At 39.2% G+C, this 21516-nt stretch overlaps 1 protein-coding gene across 1 annotated transcript in view; it reads right to left on the reverse strand.

The window, feature by feature from the left end:
* Nucleotides 1-7202: 7202 nt before the first annotated feature.
* LOC120312959 (protein farnesyltransferase subunit beta-like) overlaps nt 7203-21516 on the reverse strand; it is a 34059-nt gene continuing 19745 nt past the window's right edge. The window contains exons 5-12 of the mRNA XM_039354336.1: nt 20570-20716; nt 18714-18797; nt 17593-17679; nt 17321-17450; nt 15564-15696; nt 14502-14613; nt 13236-13350; nt 7203-10566 (exon numbers count right to left, since the gene is read on the reverse strand). Of these exons, the coding sequence (XP_039210270.1) occupies nt 10459-10566; nt 13236-13350; nt 14502-14613; nt 15564-15696; nt 17321-17450; nt 17593-17679; nt 18714-18797; nt 20570-20716 (916 nt within the window). The 3' untranslated portion in view covers nt 7203-10458. The remainder of the gene's footprint in view (nt 10567-13235; nt 13351-14501; nt 14614-15563; nt 15697-17320; nt 17451-17592; nt 17680-18713; nt 18798-20569; nt 20717-21516) is intronic.

A 21516-nucleotide genomic window follows, 5' to 3' on the forward strand; every position in this document is an offset into this window, starting at 1 on the left:
TTAAGGCACCAGACTAGTAACCAGGAGACTCTGAGTTCTGGTCCTGCCTAAGGCTTGAAAGCCGGTGGGTGACTTTGAGCCAGCTGCACTCTCAGCCCAGCCTACCACACAGGGATAATTATTGTGGGGAAAATAGGAGGAGGAATAGATATGATCTCTGTCTTGAGTTATTTATAAAAATAATAAAAGTGGGATATGTGTACATGCATACGTGTGTGTGTGTGTGCAACAATATATTGCAAGCCAGACCGGGTTCATATGATGTTACTATCAGGTCAGATCAGCACAACGTCATCCTTAGAACTAATACATTTAGATTATTTGAGGTTGTATCAAATCCTGTAGTGATTTTACAATTATTTAGAAAACTAATTTCATTTCTGTTGCTACTCTTGCTTTATTGCCACACTGCTTCTAAATAACCTATATTTATAATTTTGTGCCAGTATATCCCATTGGTTAGTCCTGAAAACATAGGATATGGCTTCATTGATCTTAACTTTTTATTAGAAAAAAAGATAAAAGTCTACTGAAGGCTTTGTGAGTGTCTGAAAACCTGGAAGCCAGGGAGAATTTATTGACTAGATACCATGATTCAAGGCTAGTGTTGAAATACAAAAAGTCTTCGCTTAATATACTATTGGTAAAAGTGTTGCTAGAACTAAAGAAAGTAACATGTAATTTCCATTAGTTTGAACAAAAGACATTTAGTGGGTATATTTTTGTGATGCAGTCAGTGGACAGACTGAGCTTTTAAAACAGGGAACATATCCACATTCACTAGTACTAACATACTAGCTAGTCAGGTAATTAAGCCTCTGCAAATAAACAACCAGCTCAGAAAGCATCAAGGAATTCACAGTTCAACCCTGAGTTACAAATATTCTTTTGCTGAGCTTTTAATCATCAATGGGAGCAGCCTAGAATGAATTAATTAATTCTTGTGCTGTGCCGGAAAGCTGGGTATTAAAGTTGGCTCTGATTGCATCTTGCGAATGCCACCCAGCAGCCCTGTTTAGGGTCACCGGACCTTTCTTGGGAAGGGTGGCCCTGTGATCCATCTTCAGTGCCGCGCAGAGGGATTTTCAAAAATTGAGGATAAAATCGCTCCGTATCGCAGTTGGACTCGTGCAAGTCCTGTGGAGATGCCCAGGGAAAGGACTTCTTTATTTGGGAACAGTTTGATTCTGCTGGGCCTGAGGAAGTGAACAGGGTCTGAAGGAGCGCAAACCCTACTGCCTGTATATTAGATCCAGGCCCCTGCTGGCTAGTTAAGGCCTCTCGGGAGGTGACATGCAGTTGGGTCCAAGCAATCGTGAATTGATCCTTGTCTGAGGGGCTGCTTCTGGCTACCTTCAAAGAGGTGCAGTTGTGTCCCATTCTCAAGATGCTATTGCTGGACTCCACCATTCTGGACAACTCATCCAGTCTCTTTCTAGGAAAGGTAGTTGAAAAAGTGGCCTTGCAGCTCCAAAGGAGCCTGGAGGAAATGGATTATCTGGACTCTTTTCTGTTGACTTTCAGGTCCAGATATGGGACTGAAATTGCATTGGTCATGCTCATGGACTATCTCTGGCAGGAGCAGGATGGAGGTAGTGCATCCATCTTGGGTTTCCTTGACCTGTGATCTGCTTTCAATACCATCAATCATGGTATCCTTTTGGGCGGACTTAGGGAGTAGGAGGTGGGCAGTGCAGTTTTGCACTGGTTCTCCTCCTTCCTACAAGTTTCCAATCAGTGTTAATAGGAGTGAAGTCCAGCCAATGGCCCCTCCTTTGTGAGATGCCACAGAGCTTGGTACTCACTCCACTTGTCTTTAACATCTACATGAAACTGCTGGGCCAGATCATCCGGTACCATGGGACAAGGTATCACCAATATAGTGATGATACCCAGCTATATATCGCTGTCCTGGGTGAAATGAGTGATGCAGTGGGCATCTTTTTGCGGTGCCTGGAGACTGTGGAAGTCTCGGTGGGAAACAACAGATTTCAACTGAACCCTAGTAGGATGTAGTAGTTGTGGGTGGGCCCCTTTGTGTACAGGAGTTTATCATCTTTGATCTCAGATAGGTTGCACTATCCCAAACAAACCCGGGGCATAGCTTGAAGGTCCTCTTGGAGTCATGACTCCTGCTCGAAAAGCAGGTGACAGTCATGACCAGGAGGGCTTTTGCCCAACTTCACATTGTGCACCAGTTACGCTCCTTCCTGGACAGGGAAGCTTTCCTCTTGGTCCCTCATGCCCTGATCATCTGCTGATTGAACTATTGCAACGCGCTCAACTGGTACAGAATGTGGCTGCGTGAGCTACACTGTGCGTCCAGAGAAGGACAACACCTCTGCTCTGCGAACTAGATTGGGTGCTAGTTTGTTTCTGGGTCTAATTCAAAGTGTTGGTTATTACCTATAATGCCTCTATGGCATAGATCCAGGCTACCTATGGAACCAATTTCGCCCCATCACATCAGCCTGTCCCACTCGTTCAGGGAAGGAAGGCATGCTATATACCCTGTCAAAGAGTTTCAACTGGCGGGATCAAGGAAGAGGACCTTCTCTACCACTGCCCCTGCTTTGTGGAACATCTTGCCCTCACGAGTTGAGGAAAGTCCTCAGTCTTTCAGCCTTCCGCAAAGGGGTCAAAACTTGGTTGTGTAGCCTTGTGTGGGGGACACAGGCCCACACAGACATGTGGTTGGCTAGCCTCAGGAGAACCCCCCAGCCTTGTATTACAAACTCCTAGTCCCTCCACCTTGGAACTCTCTCTCTCTCTCTCTGTGTATGTGTGTGTATATATGTGTGTGTGTGTGTGTGTGTGTGTGTGTGTGTGTATTTTAAAAATGTTTTAATCTTATTCAATTTTTAATGTTTTATTATAATGACCAATTTGTATACTGCACACAGCCTCTCTATGAGAGAGATGGGCAGTGATATAAATAAATAGAGATGGGCAGAGATAGATAGATAGATAGATAGATAGATAGATAGATAGATAGATAGATAGATAGATAGATAGATAGATAGATAGATAGATAGATAGAAAGATAGACAGATGATAGATAGATAGATAGATAGATAAATAGATAGATAGATAAAGTCTTCCACAAGAGCAATTAAGGTGGCCCTAAATTAGGGAGAGGCTCTCTAAGACAGAGGGGGGCGGTGTCCTTAAGGCCATTTTCCAAAACTTTTTCTCATTATCCAGACAGAATCCAACATCCTTGGAGCAACTGAAAGAGTTTTGAGCTTATAAAGCATAGCAACATGTTTTGGGTTAACAACAATGCTAAACATCTAGAGAAGTAGCCCCCATCTAACATTTTAATTGATATGAAGAAAAAAATAGGTCTCACTTAGGAATGAAAAGTTGTGTTTTCATACATTACGCTATATTTCAGAGCATTCAAAATGAAGCACTAGTGGCTGTAACACTTCTCTTTTACTTCAGGTTTCCCACCAGTCTGATTATAATTTTTAAAAATGGGCCTCACTGGCATCTTCAAAAATAAAAAAGCTGACTGATTGTAGCTCTGGCTTATATATATGTATTTCTTTGATCAAAAATCCTGTACAAAAAAATTAGGATTGCATAGGATCTTGAGGAGAAGGAAGCCAGCATGCTCATTTGCCTTCCGATAAACAATTATTTTGTTACAAATCTGGCCCATAATGGCAGTCATTTAGTTGCAGCATCTACATCATGGCAAAAATTCAGATATGCTACCACCCTTCCCCAGATGTTTATTTATGCTTTAAATTATATTTCCAAGATTATAATTATTAATGGATGGGATATGTATCATCCATTAATGTACTTTTTACCTTTGGGAACAAAGCAATTCTTGACAAGTCTTCACATGTATTGCTCTGAAATGTTTTTTAAAAATATTTATTTGCTTGCTTGCTTGCTTGTTTGTTTAATTTCTATAACCGCCTGTCAAACAAATGACTCTGAGCGGCAAATATAAAACATATCCTGAATTGCTCTGAAATATTATGTCTCTTCCTGAAACAGAATAAATAATGCAACTTACTCTAGTATCTCTGTGCAATGCATGTTTTTTGCCCAGAGTCTGTAAATAATATTTGGGATACTGGTGGTAAAAGGTAAAATAAACAATAAAATGGGTCATGTATCAGGGGATAGAATTTTCAGTTTTCTCCTGGATTATTGGTGACGGAAGGTTTTTTTTATAACTAAAGTGGTCACATTTTAACCGTATTTTAGCACTTACAAGAACATCATGATCTTAGCTCACAGCTGCTTGTCATATTTGGTAAAAAAAAGGGTTGGAGGACACAGGAGAGCACAAGACTTGAAGTTTGGCCCTTGCTTTAGCTCAGTTTTTACTAATTGGGTGTCTGCCAAAGCGAGTTCCAATAATTCTGTTCCTCAGCCAGAGGAGCCATACTTCTGGAAGGTATCAAGATTTCTCATGATCATTGGGCTTTAATTAATTCTTTATTGGGCTTTAGTTAATTCTTTATTCTGCTTGGGACAAAACAAAGTACACAAGTATCTCCCAGAGCCAAAGTTATTGTTGCAGCATTCTTGGTTCTAGTAGAAACTGACAGTTCAAACAATTTGCTATTTGGACAAAAAAAGAACATGCAGAGAATCCAAAGTACATTCCTGGCTCAAGCCTGTTGCAGTAATGAAAAGATGGGCATTTTCTGTTCAAAAAGGAGCAGCAAGCATGACAGCAGATGTGAATCCCAGTTTGCAATCTAGTAAAGCATCTGAATTTATCTAGAGGGAACTTTTAATTGTCACTAAATTTTCCACCTAAGCTAGTCAGACTTCTATATATTTACTGTACAGAAGAAATAGATGAAAATGTTTGTGTATTTTCAATAATGATTTAGAAAACTATTTGGGCAATTGCTTTATTTACATGCTTAACTTGTACAACTAATGTGTCCTATAGGAACCACATATGTTGCATGACTCCTAGTGCTATGAAAACAGATAGCCTCTTAGCAACATCTCAGGAGGATGCTAACAAAATATTGAAGCAAGGAAATGACTGCTGCCTCATATGTAACAGGAAGTTGCATAGGTTCCCAGTTTTAATGTTGCAGATTGCAGCTGTCCCTGGCCTTCTGTTTTTCTAGAATATTATGTTTGCAGATTCCCTGGCTATAACCTTATAAGCACAGGAAAAAGGGGGCATCTCCAAGATTGTGCTCAAATTTTAGTATATTTATACAATTTGTGGTTTATATAAGAACCAGCTTTTTAACTTTATTATAAGATCTAGTTATAAGCAGAAGTGAATGATGTGAAAATCTGTCGACTTGTAAGATTTGAGTTTTGCTTTTCACTTTTGCAGCTGAGTAATTAACCTTATAGTTATTATAAAGTTATTAACTATATTTTTATTCAGTGCAATTTTTTCTCTCAGCTCTACCTATTACCGGTATTATCATTTCTTGTGTTCTAAAGTTGTAGAAGCCATGCTAAGTTTGTGAAAAGTAGACAACCAGGAATTAGCATAGTTCAATGAAGCCCTGAAGAGTACAGTGACATCTCTCATCTATTGGGACAATTTATAAGCAAAAAGACTCAACAATCATTTCCCCTTCCAGCCTGATTGTAAGTAGATGGAAATTTGCCTTCTCCTGTAAAAATCCTGCACAGGAAATACATGCAGAAATAGGGGATCAGAAATGCTAAGATTTTTATGCATACAAATTTATAATATTAGAGATATTTCTACCCACCCCACCCCAACACCTTAAAAAACAGTATTGCTCTGAACAGAAACAACTGCTTAGCCTGATGTTTTCAATAGGTCTGTTCTTCCTATGCTTGTTAAGAATATTGATTTCAACAGGGAAGTTACATTTTCTTTTTTAGATCACCACAAAGCTATAAGGAAAGTAATATTCTCATCCTAAATTTATGTTAATTGCATTTTCTGTAAGCAATATCAAGTAACTTTAATAAAAACATTGTGCAACAGACTATGCATGGTCCTTTGCATAATTTCAATTAAAAATACAACTAAGCAGCATTATTCTGTCTTTCTGGTGTGTGGCCTTGATAATACCTCAAGGGAATGGAGTTCCTCATGCACATACATCAAAACCCCCACCCTTATTTTTTTTAAGCAACATCTCATTGATGAGTCAGAACTATAGTTTAATACCAGTAGCTCTGAACTCCATTTCAAAAAGTAAATAAACACTCCAACTGGGGCTTATTAAGCACGCTTATCATTCTAAGTAAACTATCTAACAATATATATTAAATTTCTAACATGAACAATCAATACAATTACAATAACTAAACAATAATTAGGACTCTACAAAGCACAGTGGCAACCTACCCAGAGGGCAATTGTTCCATCTCCTCCCCCTGCCCTGCACTCACACTTTTTTTTAGCAGTTCCTGAAATCTAACATTTCTGACATTTTGCATGAAAGACACCATTCATTGGTCATTATTCAATGGTTCATTAATACAAAGCATAGATTACTACAGTATACAGTATGTGAATGAGTATTTTTGCAGCTCTTTACTCTCGTTAAGTAGTAAAAAAACTGCTGTCTGCTATTTTTTTTTACAACCACCCGTTAAATTGCCTTTTCATAGCTGCATGGAAACTTCTATTACTGTCCAAAATCTTAACTATCTTATGTGGCTGCATGGAAACTACTTATAGAGGCCTACCTCCTTAAGTTATTGTACTTTAAACTTATAGGATTTACTGAGGGAGGTATACTCAAGAAAGATGATACATTGTATTGCCACTAAAATTAAGTTGGTATCCAAAAAGCTGAATTCCTGCATCCTGGATTATATAAATAAAGAAAATCTGCATGCATAGACATACAGCATGCAGTTGTTTAGACTCATTTACTTTTCCCAATTATGAAGAGGGATATATTTACTGATGCTTCAAATTCACCCTTTTCAGCTGCCCAGAATTTGCTTATCTTTAGAGATTTCACAAAGCAGCTGTTTTCAAGCATATCCTTACAGATATAGAAGATAGTAACTTAAGACAGTTTAAAAGTCAACATTTTCACATTGTTAAATCTACTTTCTCCTTTCCCCCCCATTGACTTATGCTGTTAAATCAGAAATATGAGTGTTTGCATTTTTTTTCTGCTTTATGCTCCCAATAAAGGGGGAAATAAATGATGTCTCAGATTTTGTTCCATTTATCAACAATCTTTCCTGCTTTCAAAAGCATATCTTTTTCACCTTTCATTTATTGCAATTCCAACATTAGAGAAACCATAGGATTCTGTCCATCCAAATGTAGATCAACTTTCCTTTACCTAAGTGCCTTCTAGATGTAGAGATGAATTTTTAAAAGTCCTAGCAAGCACAACTATCGCACAGAATGCCATGAATTGACATGTATAGTCCATACCTAAAGAACACCCAAACAGAAGACGGTTTTATGTGGTTTCTACTGGTTGTTGCAGAAAACAATTCTTCTTGCTTCAGCTCCTTCACATCAGTCTTCCATAGTGTTATATTTATACAAAACGTATTTGTGCTGTAGGGCTCTTCTTGAGAAGCAGAATTCTACCAAACCAACCTAAGCTTAATCTAACCATTAAAGCCAGCAGCAGCATATACGCTGCTGTTCGTATAAAGAAACAAAATTTTATAATGAAAGTTTTTGGGAATTAAGGATTTTTTAATCATTTGGAAATAGGTTTGCAAAAGTCCAATGGGAGCCACTAGAAAAAAAATATAATGCAGTTTAACCTAGAATGCGGCAAAGTTGACTGAAAGTTCCAATGACATACGAGATGATATTTTAATATAGGTGGAATATTCGCCTGTTCCTACCATGCAGAACAAAAATATAATCCCAAGAAGACTAAATGTAATTATATTTCTTAATGTATAGCCCAGCACTAAAAGGGCTTTCAGGCAGCCTTCTGAATTAAAACACATTTACTGTGAAGAATTTTATTAACAGTCACAACTGTACAAGTAATAAGAAAGGGATTAATGTATATGCAGTGCATTTAGAAAGTATTCAGACTCCCTTCATTTTTATCAATTTTGTTATGCTGCAGCCTGATTCTACATTGTTGATATTCATTTTTTTCTCATTAATCTAGTCAGTACCCCACAATGACAAAGTGAAAACAGAATTTTAGAAATGTTTGTAAATTTACTAAAAGGAAAAACTGAAATATCACATTGGCATAAATATATAGACCCTTCACTCAGTACTTTGTTGAAGCATCTTAGCAGAAATTACAGCCTCAAGTCTTTTTGGGTATGACACAACAAGCTTTGCACACTTGGATTGGGGAATGTTCTGCCATTCTTCTTTGCAAATCCTCTCAAGCTGAGTCAGGTTGGATGGCGACCATCAGTGGACAGCCATTTTCAGGTCCCTCCAGAGATGTTCAATAGGGTTCAAGTCAGGGCTCTGGCTGGGCCAATCTAGGACATTCACAGAACTGTCCCTAAGCCACTCCTGTCATCTTGGCTGTGTGCTTAGAATCATTGTCATGTTGGAAAGTGAACCTTCGGCCCAGCACTGTGGAACAGGTGTTCATTGAGTATATCCCTATACTTTGCTCCATTCAGCTTTCCCTTATCCTTGACTAGTTTCCCAATCCCAGCTGCTGAAAACACCCCACAGCATGATGTTCCCACCATGCTTCACTGTCGGGCTATTGGGCAAATGATGAGCAGTGCCTGGTTTCCTCCAGACATATTGTTTAGAATTGAGGCCAAACAGTTCAATCTTGGTTTCATCAGACCAGAGAATCTTCTTCCTCACAGTCTGAGAGTCCTTCAGACCTTTTGCAAACTCCAAGAGGGCTTTCATGTGCTTTGCATTGAGGAGAGGCTTCTGTCTAGCCGCTCTGCCATAAAGTCCAGATTGGTGGAGAGCTGCAGTGATGGTTGTCCTTCTGGAACTCTGTCCCATCTCCTCACAGGATCTCTGGAGCTCAGTCAGAGTGACCATCAGGTTCTAGGCCACCTCTCTTACTAAGGTCCTTCTCCTGATTGCTCAGTTTGCCTGGGCAACCAGCTCTTGGAAGACTCAGGCTTGTGCCAGTTCTTCCATCTGAGAATTTTGGAGGCCACAGAACTCTTGGGAACATTCAGTGTAGCAGAAATTTTATTATAGGCTTCCCCAGATCTGTGCCTTGCAATAATCCTGTCTCTGAGCTCTGCAGGTAGTTCCTTTTGCTCTGCTACAGAACCTATTGTTAGCTATGAGGCTTTCTATAGAGAAGTGTGTGCCTTTCCAAATCATATCCAATCAATTTAATTTACCTCAGGTGGACTCCAATCTAGGTGTAGAAACATGTCAGAAACTATCAAGAGAAATGGAAGACACTGGAGCTAAATTTCAAGTATTGTTACAAAGGGTCTGAATATGTATGCCAATGTGATATTTCAGTTTTTTGTTTTTAATAAATTCATAGACATTTCTAAAATTCTGTTTTTACTTTGTCATTATGGTGTACTGAGTGTAGATTAATGAGGAAAAAATGAATGTAAAAAACTGTAGAATCAAGCTTTAGTATAACAAAATTGACAAAAGTGAGGGGGGTCTGAATACTTTCTGAATGTACTGTGTATGTATGTATGTATGTATGTATGTATGTATCTATCTATCTATCTATGTATCTATCTATCTATGTATCTATGTATCTATCTATCTATCTATCTATCTTATAAAATGCATAAACATCATTGTATTATCAATCCCATCCCTGGACAAGCAATTAAAAAGGAAAATAAAGTCTTGCACCAAGCATTCCTATCTGAGTCTTTTTGCTCTAGGCAGAAAGAGACCTTTTATTACCAATGTTCAAGACCACGGTTTCCCAGTGTGCCCCAACATGTGATATAGAACTACATAGTGAGGATATGCACATACCATCTTGCTTGGTTTTCTTTCTCCTGATGTATCCAATAACTGCGAAACTCATTTTCTGGCTAGAAATGTTTAGAATTCCTCAGGGAATGTAAATAGCCAGATAAAGAAACTGCCAGAGTAGGAGATCAATGTACCATCTCTGGCCAAGCCAGTATGCAGCTGATGATGACGCTGTACACCCACACACACACCCCTACTTCCCACCTCCATGATGCTTAGCATAGTGCAAATGAAACAACAGAGCTGCTTTGCCAGATGCTTACGATAACAACATGCTGCATTGTTTGAAAAACAAAGCTGCTCCTTAATGAGAGGCCTTCCTGCATAAGTGAGCACCTAGCATGATCAACCATACACTATCACACAGCCAATCAGCTATTCCATTCTAAAAACTGGTATATTTTTGGTATGGCTAGCAAAGCTCTCTCAAAAGACACACACACACACACACACACACACACTAGAGCCCAAGGAAGTTAGCTTCATGGCTCAATCCCACATCAGCCAAGACGGTATGCAGCGTTATGCACCGAACATCAGAACAGTACACGGCAGAGTCTCTCTAAGGGCAGCGGAAAGGCTCAGTTAGTAAAAGTCTCTTCTCTGCTTGGAATTGGCTTTTTCAGGAAGTGTATCACAGCTTGCATCACTTTGCCAGGGGAGATGTTGTAGACAGGATGCGTTGGCTGCTGTTTGGGAATGAAGGAAAGTAAAAAAAAAAAATTAGCCACAATTCTGCTGGCTGTTGGTAGTTCTCTAACAAACAAACCAAAAGAAGAAGAACCCAAATCTGGTCATTTAAATATGTTATATAAGACATTCAGTCGGCAGATGCATTTCATTTTGCTTGATAAAAGCTTGACCACAGAGCTACAGGGAGTCCTTGACTTACATCACAATTGAGTTCAGAACTTCTATTACTAAGTGAGGCAGTTATCAAGCGAGTCTGACTGATCTTTTTTTGCTACAGTCTTTAAGTTTCCATTATTGGCTTTGTTTGTTGGGAGCCTCCTGAGAAGGTCCCAAATGGCAATTACATGATCCCAGGATGCTGCAAACATGTAAATGTGAGCTAGCTGTCAAGCACCAAGATCATGATCTTGTGACCATGGGGCACTGCGATAATAAGTACAAGGACCAACTGTAACTTTTTTCAGCACTGTTGTAACTTTGAGTAATGAGTTAAACAAATAGTCCTCCCCATATATTAAGTCAGTGTTTCCCAAACTTGACAATTTTAAGGCATGTGGACTTCAACTCCCAGAATTCCACAGTCAGCGTTGCTGGCTGTGGAATTCTGGGAGTTGAAGTCCTCATGCCTTAAAATTGTCAAGTTTGGGAAACACTGTATTAAGTCCTGAAGCCTCACTTCTGGATCATTAGAAAATTGCCTCAACTTTGCTCTGACCACTGAACAATGTGTTGCGAAGCCCAGTTTTAAGTGAATCAATATCCTTAAGCTGTTTTCAAGGTTTAGCATTGAAAAAAAAAAGACACATTCCTGTGGCTAAGTCAACAACGCTTGCTTGCCTATCTCTGCACAATGAAATAGCAAGATTCAGCGAACTCTTCTGCTTCCCATCTAGCTGGCGGGGAAGATTTTTCCTTCTGGTTACCAAGTTGGAAACTATGTGAGGATGAAGAGATAAACCTAGAGGTGACCTCATGTAAGCCTCCCTGAGCTCTGAGGAGGATGAGCATGGCATCACTTGTAACTAACGTTAGCACCTAAATATCTCAAAGGAATATTTTTCAAAATATTACCCTCATGAAATGTTTCTCCACAAGAGGAACGAGAGATACAGTAAATAGAGAAGACAAGAACCAAAAGAGATATTGGATGTGCTCCACGTGGCACATGTGTATCAGCTTGCAAGTGATGGTTGAAAGCTCAAGGCCTGAAAAAAAATAGGCAGAAGGCCCAAAAGTCTCACAAGTATCTTCTATACCAGTGGTTCTCAACCTGTGGGTCGGGACCCCATTTGGGGTCAAATGACCATTTCACAGGGGTCACCAAACCACGCTGTCCGCCATTTTTTTCCCTTTTCCCTAGCTGTCCTACTCCCTCTTATTGGTGGCCACACCCACTTGGGGGTCACCACAACATGGGGAACTGTATTATGGGGTCACAGCATTAGAAAGGTTGAGAACCACTGTTCTATACCTTGAATCCAGGGAGTCCTTGACTTCGACCACAATGGAACCCAAAATTTCTGTTGCTAAGCAAGGTAGTTCTGACCCAGAGTTGTTACGTAAATCACTGCAGTTGTTAAGTTAGCAATACGATTGTTAAGTGAATCTGGCTTCCCCACTAACTTTCCTTGTCAGAAGGTTGCAAAAGTGATCATATGTCTCTGGGACATATCATTAATCAGTTGCCAAACGTCTGAATTATGATCGTGTGATCATGGGGATGCTGCAACAGTCGTAAGTGTGGGAAAAGTCGTAGATCACTTTTTTTCAGTGCCGTTGTAACTTACAACGGTCACTAAATGAACCATTGTAACTTGACGACTACCTGTATGGTTCCTCTTCTTACCAAATTTTCACCAAAGCCAGCTCGCCTAAATCTTTGAAATGTTTCTTCTTTCATTTCAGCCACTAAATACCATTGCCTCAAACTGTAAGATTAAGGATGGGCTGCATGTCTTTTCAAATGTATTTTATAAGGCTTGCTTTGATTTTGGTTGTTAAAAACTAATTCCTATGGTTCTGTCCATCGCCTGGGTGGCATTTACTGCTGTTATCTGCCGAGGAACAGACGCTCTCCAGGAAAGAAACATTTATGACAGATTTCTGATAGACTTTAATTGCAGTAAAATTAAGGTCCCTCATTTATGGAACATTGAGGGATTTCTAACCTAATGTGTAAGAGGCAGGGACTCTGTTGATGCAGGAAGAGTGGTACCTTCAATCATGTTGATGCTAGAGTCGGCTGGGACTGAGCTTGTAGACATGGCTGTGGAAGGGAAACGAGGAGACACTTGCCCCACACAACATACCAGTATTCCGATTTTGCCTCATCCCCACTGATGTCTAAAAGTTGCCTCGCAAGAGTATCAGTTTATATATTGTTACATATTGGGTTATTATCTTGCACCAAGCCACATGTTTTAACATCACTAAACCAGCTATCCTGGTTTGTACACGTATAACACTAAACTGTGGTTTACAAGCCACATTATGGTTTGGTACATTGCAAGAGCCTGATTTTAACTCATGTCAAGGTCCCTGATATCTGCACATGGTTATAATTAAGAAAGCTCTACTAGGAGGCTTGAAAAAAAAAATAACAACAACAAAAAAATCCTGGGCTTGTACATGCATAGATACGAAGTCCAGTTTAGAGACAGCTTACCAGACGGTTCTCTGGCACTCCTAGCACAACTTCATGTAAAAGATCTCCACTGCCAAAATGCTGTGCTATCGATAACCCACTCAGGCAGTAGCATGTATGGTAAAAATCTCGAGACCTGGAGGGAAATCACACACAAGGTTGAGATAACAGAAACTGGAGTGTTTTTATGCTATACCTGCATGCTTTTATGTAGAGTTCATTGTTGAAATTAGGAAGAGAATATGTAGAAAATCAAGCCAACAGGCAAAGTCTAGCTAGACTAAGACTCAAGGTGGGCACAGGCCCTTGGTCTCATCTTCAATACAGGTAGTTCTCAACTTACAACCACAACTGAGCCCAACATTTCTGTTGTTAAATCAGACATTTGTTGAGTGAATTTTGCCCCATTTTACAACCTTTCTTGCCTCAGTTGTTAAGTGAATTGCTGCAGTTGATAAGTTAGTAACCCAGTTGTTAACTGGGTTCCCCATTACTTTGCTTGTCAGAAGGTTGCAAAAAGTGATTACATGAGTTTGGAATACAGCAACGGTCATAAATATGAACCAGTTGCCAAACATCTGAATTTTGATCACATAATCATGGGAATGCTGGAAAGGTTGTAACTGTGAAAAACAGTCATAAGTCATTTTTTTCAATGCCATTGTAACTTTGAACGGTCACTAAATGAACTATTCTAAGTCAAGGACTACCTGCACCTCACATTAAGTCCATGGGTATCCCAAAGAAAGGCAGAAAGAGCTGAAGGATGATGGTAGAATTCCATCTCCTCAGAGTCTTTAGCTTTCATTTCTCAAGTCTTTCCGACCGTCAATGCATATATTAATCTGGCTACATTTATCTTCACAATAGAACCCAAGGCAAGTGGGAGGTGGGAAGTGGCTTTAAAGTTTTGTTGAGTTAAATAGGGTTGCCAGTAAGTTTGGGATGAGCTATTTCTCCTGTCAAGTTAAAGCAGAATTGTGTCAATTTAAGCTAATTTAATTAAACAGATTTCTGAATTTTGCTGCTCTTGACAAAAAAGCGTGGAAGCTGTACATTTCAATGCAGATTATCCAAATTCCCCAATTCAGATTCTGATGCCAATTCCTCCCCAACTCTATTTTCCAAAACACCTTCTCTGCCTATCATTTTAATGTCTCTCTATTATGCAAAGGGCTTTTAAGTTCCATTCTTAAGTACCAGCCATTTTTGATAATTCCAACTTTATCATTTCGAATAGCAAGAAAGATGCCAGTCAAGAATTACCCAGTACTAGAAGTTACTCACTTTCCTGGCTTGTCCAAAAGACCTCCTGCGGGACATTGGCAACACAACAAGATGTACTCTTGAAGGGCTTGTTGGTCAAACATCCAGTGTGTCATACTGAGAGCAGGATCACCTAAGAGAAACACCACATCAGTACAGAGAAACAGTTGAAAATAGCTCCTGCACGCCATGCTAATGGGAATATAGAAAGGGAATCTATTGATTCAAGTTTAGTTCTATAACATGACCCTATTGGAGAACTATATTTCCTATATTATTATTGTCTAGTTTCACCCTTCCCAAACCTGAACACTATCCAAGAGTTTTAAGTTTAGCTCTTCAGATTTTTCTAGTCAATGCAGCCATTGCTGAGAATTTTGGGAGTCAAAACTGTTTTGGAAGACAGGTTGGGTAAAGCTACTCAGATACAATGGAGTCCAACATTTATTGTGCCCAGCCAGGCTTGGAGCTGTAGCCCAACATGAGAAAGACACCAGGTTGAGAATGTCCTCATGGCCCACTCATAAGGCTCAGCTGTAGCAAATGTGGCTCACTTAATCACAACCAAGATGCCACCTCCTGAGTTTTTCTATTTCATCCTATTGAACTTTAAGGAGATTCCGCAGGCAAGAACTAAGTTTCTAGCAGTTGCTGGCAGCTGCTGCTTTTGTCCTCTAGTCTAGCCTTTCCAGTTATAAGTACTCAATAGATCATCCACCAGCTGTACGATGTGCTGCAAGACAACTGAAGGATCCAGTTGCTAAGGAAATAATTGGACCCAAATGAGTACTAAACAAGAGACAGGTTGGAAAAGAGTCAGAGCTAAAAATGTACTTTGCCTATCCTCAGACAGGATATTTTTCAGGCATTTCTGATCTTTTGCCTTACATGTTTTCTAGTCTTATTACTAAGTTGAAAGAAAAGTATTTCTCAGTTGCTACAAAATCAGAATGCCAAAGCTAAGATTATTTTGTGTTCTTCATTCTTGAGCTTTCACTGAACTCCAGCATACTTGTCTACTCCAAAGAAGAAATGTGTGCCCAGTGGAGAAAGCATGGGCAAAATTTTGAAGTTCAAACTTACCTTTGGCATGCAAAGCTCGATGTACGAGAGGCAGTAAACCGGCCTGCCAGAATGAGTAGCAGCCATCCACCAGCTTATTACAACGACCCTGAAACCCTCCTTCAAAACGCATCTGACGGCTTGTAACCCAGTGCTGGCAGAGAAAGCAAGCAATCATCATTCTTGCCCACCACAATCAGAGAAGCTGTTACACACAATAGACCAAGGTTCTCCAAACGTGTCCACTTTAAGTCTTGTGGACTTTAACATCCAGAATTCCCCAGCCAGCCATGCTGGCTGGGGAATTCTGGGAGTTGAAGTCCACAAGTCTTAAAAGAGGACACGTTTGGAGACCCCTGCAATAGACCCAACTTAAGAGAGTCCCAGACATTTGCATGTTTTTTTAATTTCCCCTTCAGTTTAATACAACCTTATTTCAACCATGTACCCAGGTGGCCACCCTTAGTTATGAAATTGAAAGAAGGAAACAAAAAATAGACTACTCAATCAACATACTACAAATAATTTTATTTAACACTATTATAACATGATAGAGTTGCTATCCAGGAAAGCCATTGAGAAAGAAGGGTATAGCAAATATTTCCCACCCAATAAGGGATAGGAGTGGTTTTCCCCAGAGTGATAATGGACAGGAACATTCACTGTTAGTGAATGTTCACTTTTAGTGAACATCACTTTTAGTGTTATGATATGTTTTGTTATTCTTTCTATTTTGAATTTTAAAAACACAATACTATCTCTCTAAAATAATATCTAATAATTTTGGAAAGATGCTCAGAGCCTTTATTGAAACTTGAGTGAAATAAAATTTGCAGTACTAAATAAATACCAAAAGTTGCGTATAAAACGTTTTAACTGAAATGCTAAAATTCACACACATCTTTGCTAAAGCAATCTTCTACAATGGTATTCTGAATACAGATCCCATCATCAAAGCCAGCACTCCTAGTGCTGGGACAAGCCAAGGAAGAGGACTGAGAATTTGGGTACTAAACTAGTAAAATATTTTTACAGAGTTATGGATTAGACAGAGATTTGAGACATAAAAGGTAATGTCAGACAGTTTATCCAGAAGAAATATTTACACAATGCAAGCCCAATTATCCAATTTTGTAATATGACAGGGATGTCCAAGTACTAGATTTGGGCAGTAGAAGATAAACTAAAAAAGGTAAAGGCAGGTCAGGGTTAAACGGGAAGCCTATTAGCAATGAATTAATTATGAATTAGACCCATCATTTATTTTTGAAACTGCAATATAGACTGGGACTTTTGGATAGCCAATTAAAAAGACCTACAGAAGACTGATTTGGATATGGTGACTGCAGAAGGCTTATCATATGCACAAAGATGGAAAAACAGTGCGATGCCCACAATGGAGACAGTAAAGATGGAAAAAAGGTGATCTGATGACTTATGGATTTGCTAATTTAAAAGGGTTGAATAATGGGGAAATATGATGTAATTTTAAAGAGACAAGTGTGCAGATTTACTTGTAACTGCTGTAAAGGAGATATAGAGTCACTCCTTTATATATTTTTCTTTTCTTGTTTCAGTTTGCTTTTCTCTCCCCTACTTTTCTCACTTTTTCCTTTTACTTATTTCTTCTTTTCCTTAATTTTAATTTATATTACTTTGTTTTATATCTGAGAACATTTTAATAAAGATTATGAAACTGTAATTCAAATGCGTTTGATTTCTCTTCCGTTCTTTGAATAGCATAAATAGATAAGCGAATCCAACAAATGGTTACTTACTAATAAACTTTTCAAATTCAAGACTTGTTCATTTTTGAGAATGACCAAGGCTGCCAGTCCACAAAACGTATATCCTCCATGGGCTTCCATCCCGGGGATGCCACCGATCCCGCCCTCCCAATTCTGACATCTAATTCAAAATTAAAACACAAAAGCAGGGGCTGTATTCTTGTTCCAAGATAGAAAATAAGATTAGTGTTTATCTGCTTTTCCTCATCTTGGTAGCTTAGAACAGTCTAAGTCTGTTAGATTGCAAACTAAGAGGTTCTTACCTTGCAATCCATTCTGCAGTTTTTTCAAAAAGAGACTGTGTAATAATGTTGGTAAGGGAAGCTACAGATGCAGCACAATAGGCACTCCTAAGATTTAAATAAAAAGAATATTTAAAAGCTATAGATGGAGAAAGAATATATATGGCTCTACTGTTGTAAGAAATCCTATATTACACTATAGTATTTACGACACACTCAGTATGCTATTGAAAAATAACATGTATCATAAAAAGAACTTTTAGTAATTCCTCTACTCCACTCTCAAAAAAGCATTCATGCAATGAAATAGCTTTGGGTAGAGGGAAGGAGAGAGATGTGGATAAAGATGGCAACTCTCTGTTGACAGGAGATTTACATTACTAACACAAGGAAGGAGACAATTGTTGGCAGGTTCCCATCTGTGCTATGGGCAACCTCCCACTCTAAACTGAAAAAGTTCCCCAATTCTCAGAATACAGGGCATGGGGGGGGGGGAATGTGTTGAAGGGGGCATCATTAACAATTGGCTTCCTTCCTATACAGCTGAATGAAAAAGGCTTCTGTGAGCAAAGCAACATCAATTGGGCACATTTTTAAAAGCACAACAGAATGGAAATTATACCAAAAGCTAAATTTGGACTTTACATTCACCCTTCTCTTTATCAAGCTTAATCAACTGATAATTTAATTTACATTTATAATTACAAAACATACTGTGTGGATATTGGTATTAAGACAGAGAGGCCTCTCTTTCCCTCAAAATCTCATGGAGGAGAGGGGAAGGTCCAAAGAAGTTATAGTCTTAAACAAATATGCAATCTTTTATTGGTTTTCCACATTGAATAGCATAAACCACAATTCTGTTTTAAAAGTGCTTTCTTTCTTCAATTTGCTGAACCAAAATAAAACCTGAGCGTGTGTGCTTTTTTTTCACAGCAGCACTGAGCTCATCTGAATTACAGTCACGGCAAGACAGCACTGTTTACCCTTACTGAGAATGTTTCCGCCTCTTACTTTACGTCTAGCCATGTCATTACCAACTTGTGCAGAATGTTAAATACACTTCAGGAGAAACTTCCCAGTAACTAACAACTCCTGATTTGCATTTTGAGAAAGCAATGCATGGAAAGTTTTCAACATACCGGACATCAACTTCTCCCCCTAGGTGCATGATAAAGGAGCCATCAGGCTGCTTCAGAGAATGCAGGTATTCCAGAAGCTTCTCTCTGAAAATGAGAAGAAGCTGATAAGATGAGGAACTTCAGGAATATTTATCCCAATTAGGAGAAAATCAAAGTAGTAAGAATGGCTCAGAATCTCTACACCAACTCTTTTTCACTTTTTTGATGGCAACCACCCCATATCGTGCTCTTCTGCAGAACCTGGGGCCTTCATCATCACTGCCAAAGGCAGAGTTTTCATTTCCAGCAAAATACCTGGATCCTTCACAACAGCTACCTTCTTACCACCACCACCCCAGGTGCTGTAATACTGTATCTTTGCATATACTCTTTGTTATATGACATATCAACAAAAACCAATTCTGAGCACTGAATCAGGTCAGACGTCATACAAAATGTCATAAGGTCAAATCAAGCCACATAACACTCAGTTGACTCCTATTCCTGGAATTCAAAGCAACTGGCTAGTGCAGTAAGGGAAATGCTATACTCAACCGCTGTAGAATTCCCGGAGGATTATCTCAGAACTCTGATTACATATTTAACTCCATACAGTACACATTTTCTCTCCTTACAACTCATAGGCTAATTTATTTTAGGGCCCAACTGTGATCCTATAGGAATGGCTACAGATAATCCCCAACTTACAACCACTCATCTAGTGACTGAAATTACAACAACACAAAAGAAGTGACTTATGACCATTTTTTATACTTATGACCATTGCAGCATCCCCATGGTCATGTGATCAAAATTTGACACTTCGCTAAATGGCGCCTATTTATAACAGTTGAAGTATCCCAGGGTCATGGGGTCACCTTTTGTGACCTTCTGATGAGCAAGGCCAATGGGAAAGCCAGGTTCACTTAACCGTGTGGCTAACTTAACAACTGCAGTGAGTCACTTAGTTAACTGTGGCAAGAAAGATCATAAAATGGGGCAAAACTCACTTAACAACTGCCTTCCTTAGCAATGGAAATGTTGGGCTTACATGTGGTCATAAGTTGAGGGCTATCGGTATTTCTCTTACTTTCTCCAACCTGTGTTAAAGAGCATCATTTTATACCTTTATGAGCACTGCCATGTGTATCTTCTCAGAGTTACACCTTGAAGATTAACTGTTCCTAACATGAACGTGTTCTTGACAAGTTTGTTTAATGTGCATGTAAATAAATACTCTACCAATAGAACTGATCAATATTTCTTCAAACTCCACTGTGGGGAGATTGTACAAAGGCAGTGGAAGAAATAAATAGTGATGGATCAGCCTTATGATGGCACCACATTGATCCAGGAGGTTCTGCTGTTCTTTTAGAAGAAAAGTGAACCTAGTATATCAGATAGTAGTTCTCTGGCAATTGGAGAAAAATGATAACATTTTTGACTCTCAACAGAATGATACAATTAGATAGCAGGCCAGGCTAGAATGTGCTGCATCATCCTGCAGTAGGTACTTCACCCACATAATTCTAAAACATGTGGAGAGGCACTGCTTTCCGTTTGTTTCCCACTGTTCATCATAACCTATAAGTCTCAAGAGCCAATTTGGGCTACAACTAGTCTAATACAAAAAAGGGCGGGAAGGAATGTAAACAACAGTAATGAAAGCAATGGGATGGGCTCCAGTTGCCAAAGAGCATCTGTTGGCAAAGTCTGTAAAACAGTTTCTTGCTCACTCACCAGTTGTCATTTCCTCTGCATTAAGTGAAATATGGAAGTCTGGGAGCAGAGTAGTATCTCTTAGGGATACTTTAGACATCTTGTATCATGAATGGAACTAACAATCCCTTGGATCCCCTTCTGAGCTATGATTTTACCTGTTGATAACATTGTATGCCTCTTCGGTGCCAATAATACATAGTGCATTCACAGCTGCATACGTTGGAGCAAGATGTGGGTGTTGGCCTGGTCCTCCTCCAAAGCCTCCGTTTGGGCTCTGACAGCGGCTCAGGAATTGGCACACACTACATACCAAGGAAAGGCAAAAGCAAAGCTAATTTGTAACAAGCAGCAAATGCTAAGTTTTCTTAATAGTTCAGTTTTGCTATAACGCTCTCCAATACACCCATTTCTGAAAACAACTATTATTCAAGATTTTTCCAGATGTCTCCTTCCTGTCATATATCTCCATCATAAGGTAAATGAAGAAAAAAAAATCCAGAACTTTTACTCTAGCGCAAATTTTAACCTCATGCCCATGCCACTATATTCCACTGACTTTTATTTTCAACTGATTGTATCAAATCCAAAAAAACACAACTGAGACACCACTTGGACACTGCAGCTTATGGTTGCTTTACGGTTCCTCCTGAAAATCAAATGCAGGAAAAGATCCCCAAGTGAACATTTTGGTTTCTCTTCAGATTATATAACATTTGCCTTCTACAAGAGGGGAAAAAATCTGCAGAAAGAGGAAAGCAGAGAAAAGAAATGTAGAAAAACGATCTTGAGCTCCTACAGGAGAGATGTACAGAGATCCAAGAACTAAAACATCTGCTCAAAGATTGTCTCTCATCAAGATTACTTAGCTAACCGCACGATTTCCACTATGGTTTCGTTCTGGTCAAATATGATTTCTGAACTCTCTCTCTTAATTATTCAGAGCAACTTTATCACTTGCTGTAATCTAATCAGGTTTCAACAAGTAATAATCCTGACTTCCGGTGGTTAAGGCGGTGGAGATGGCGGCTACTTTGTAGCCGTCCTCCTGAGACGGTGTCAGATCCGCGGAGCACAGCGTTCATCAGCTGGCCCGCGGCTCGCA

Source organism: Crotalus tigris, unplaced genomic scaffold, assembly GCF_016545835.1.
Source record: "Crotalus tigris isolate CLP2741 ecotype Arizona unplaced genomic scaffold, ASM1654583v1 scf7180000018550.1270297659:1495590, whole genome shotgun sequence".
Classification (NCBI taxonomy): domain Eukaryota; kingdom Metazoa; phylum Chordata; class Lepidosauria; order Squamata; family Viperidae; genus Crotalus; species Crotalus tigris.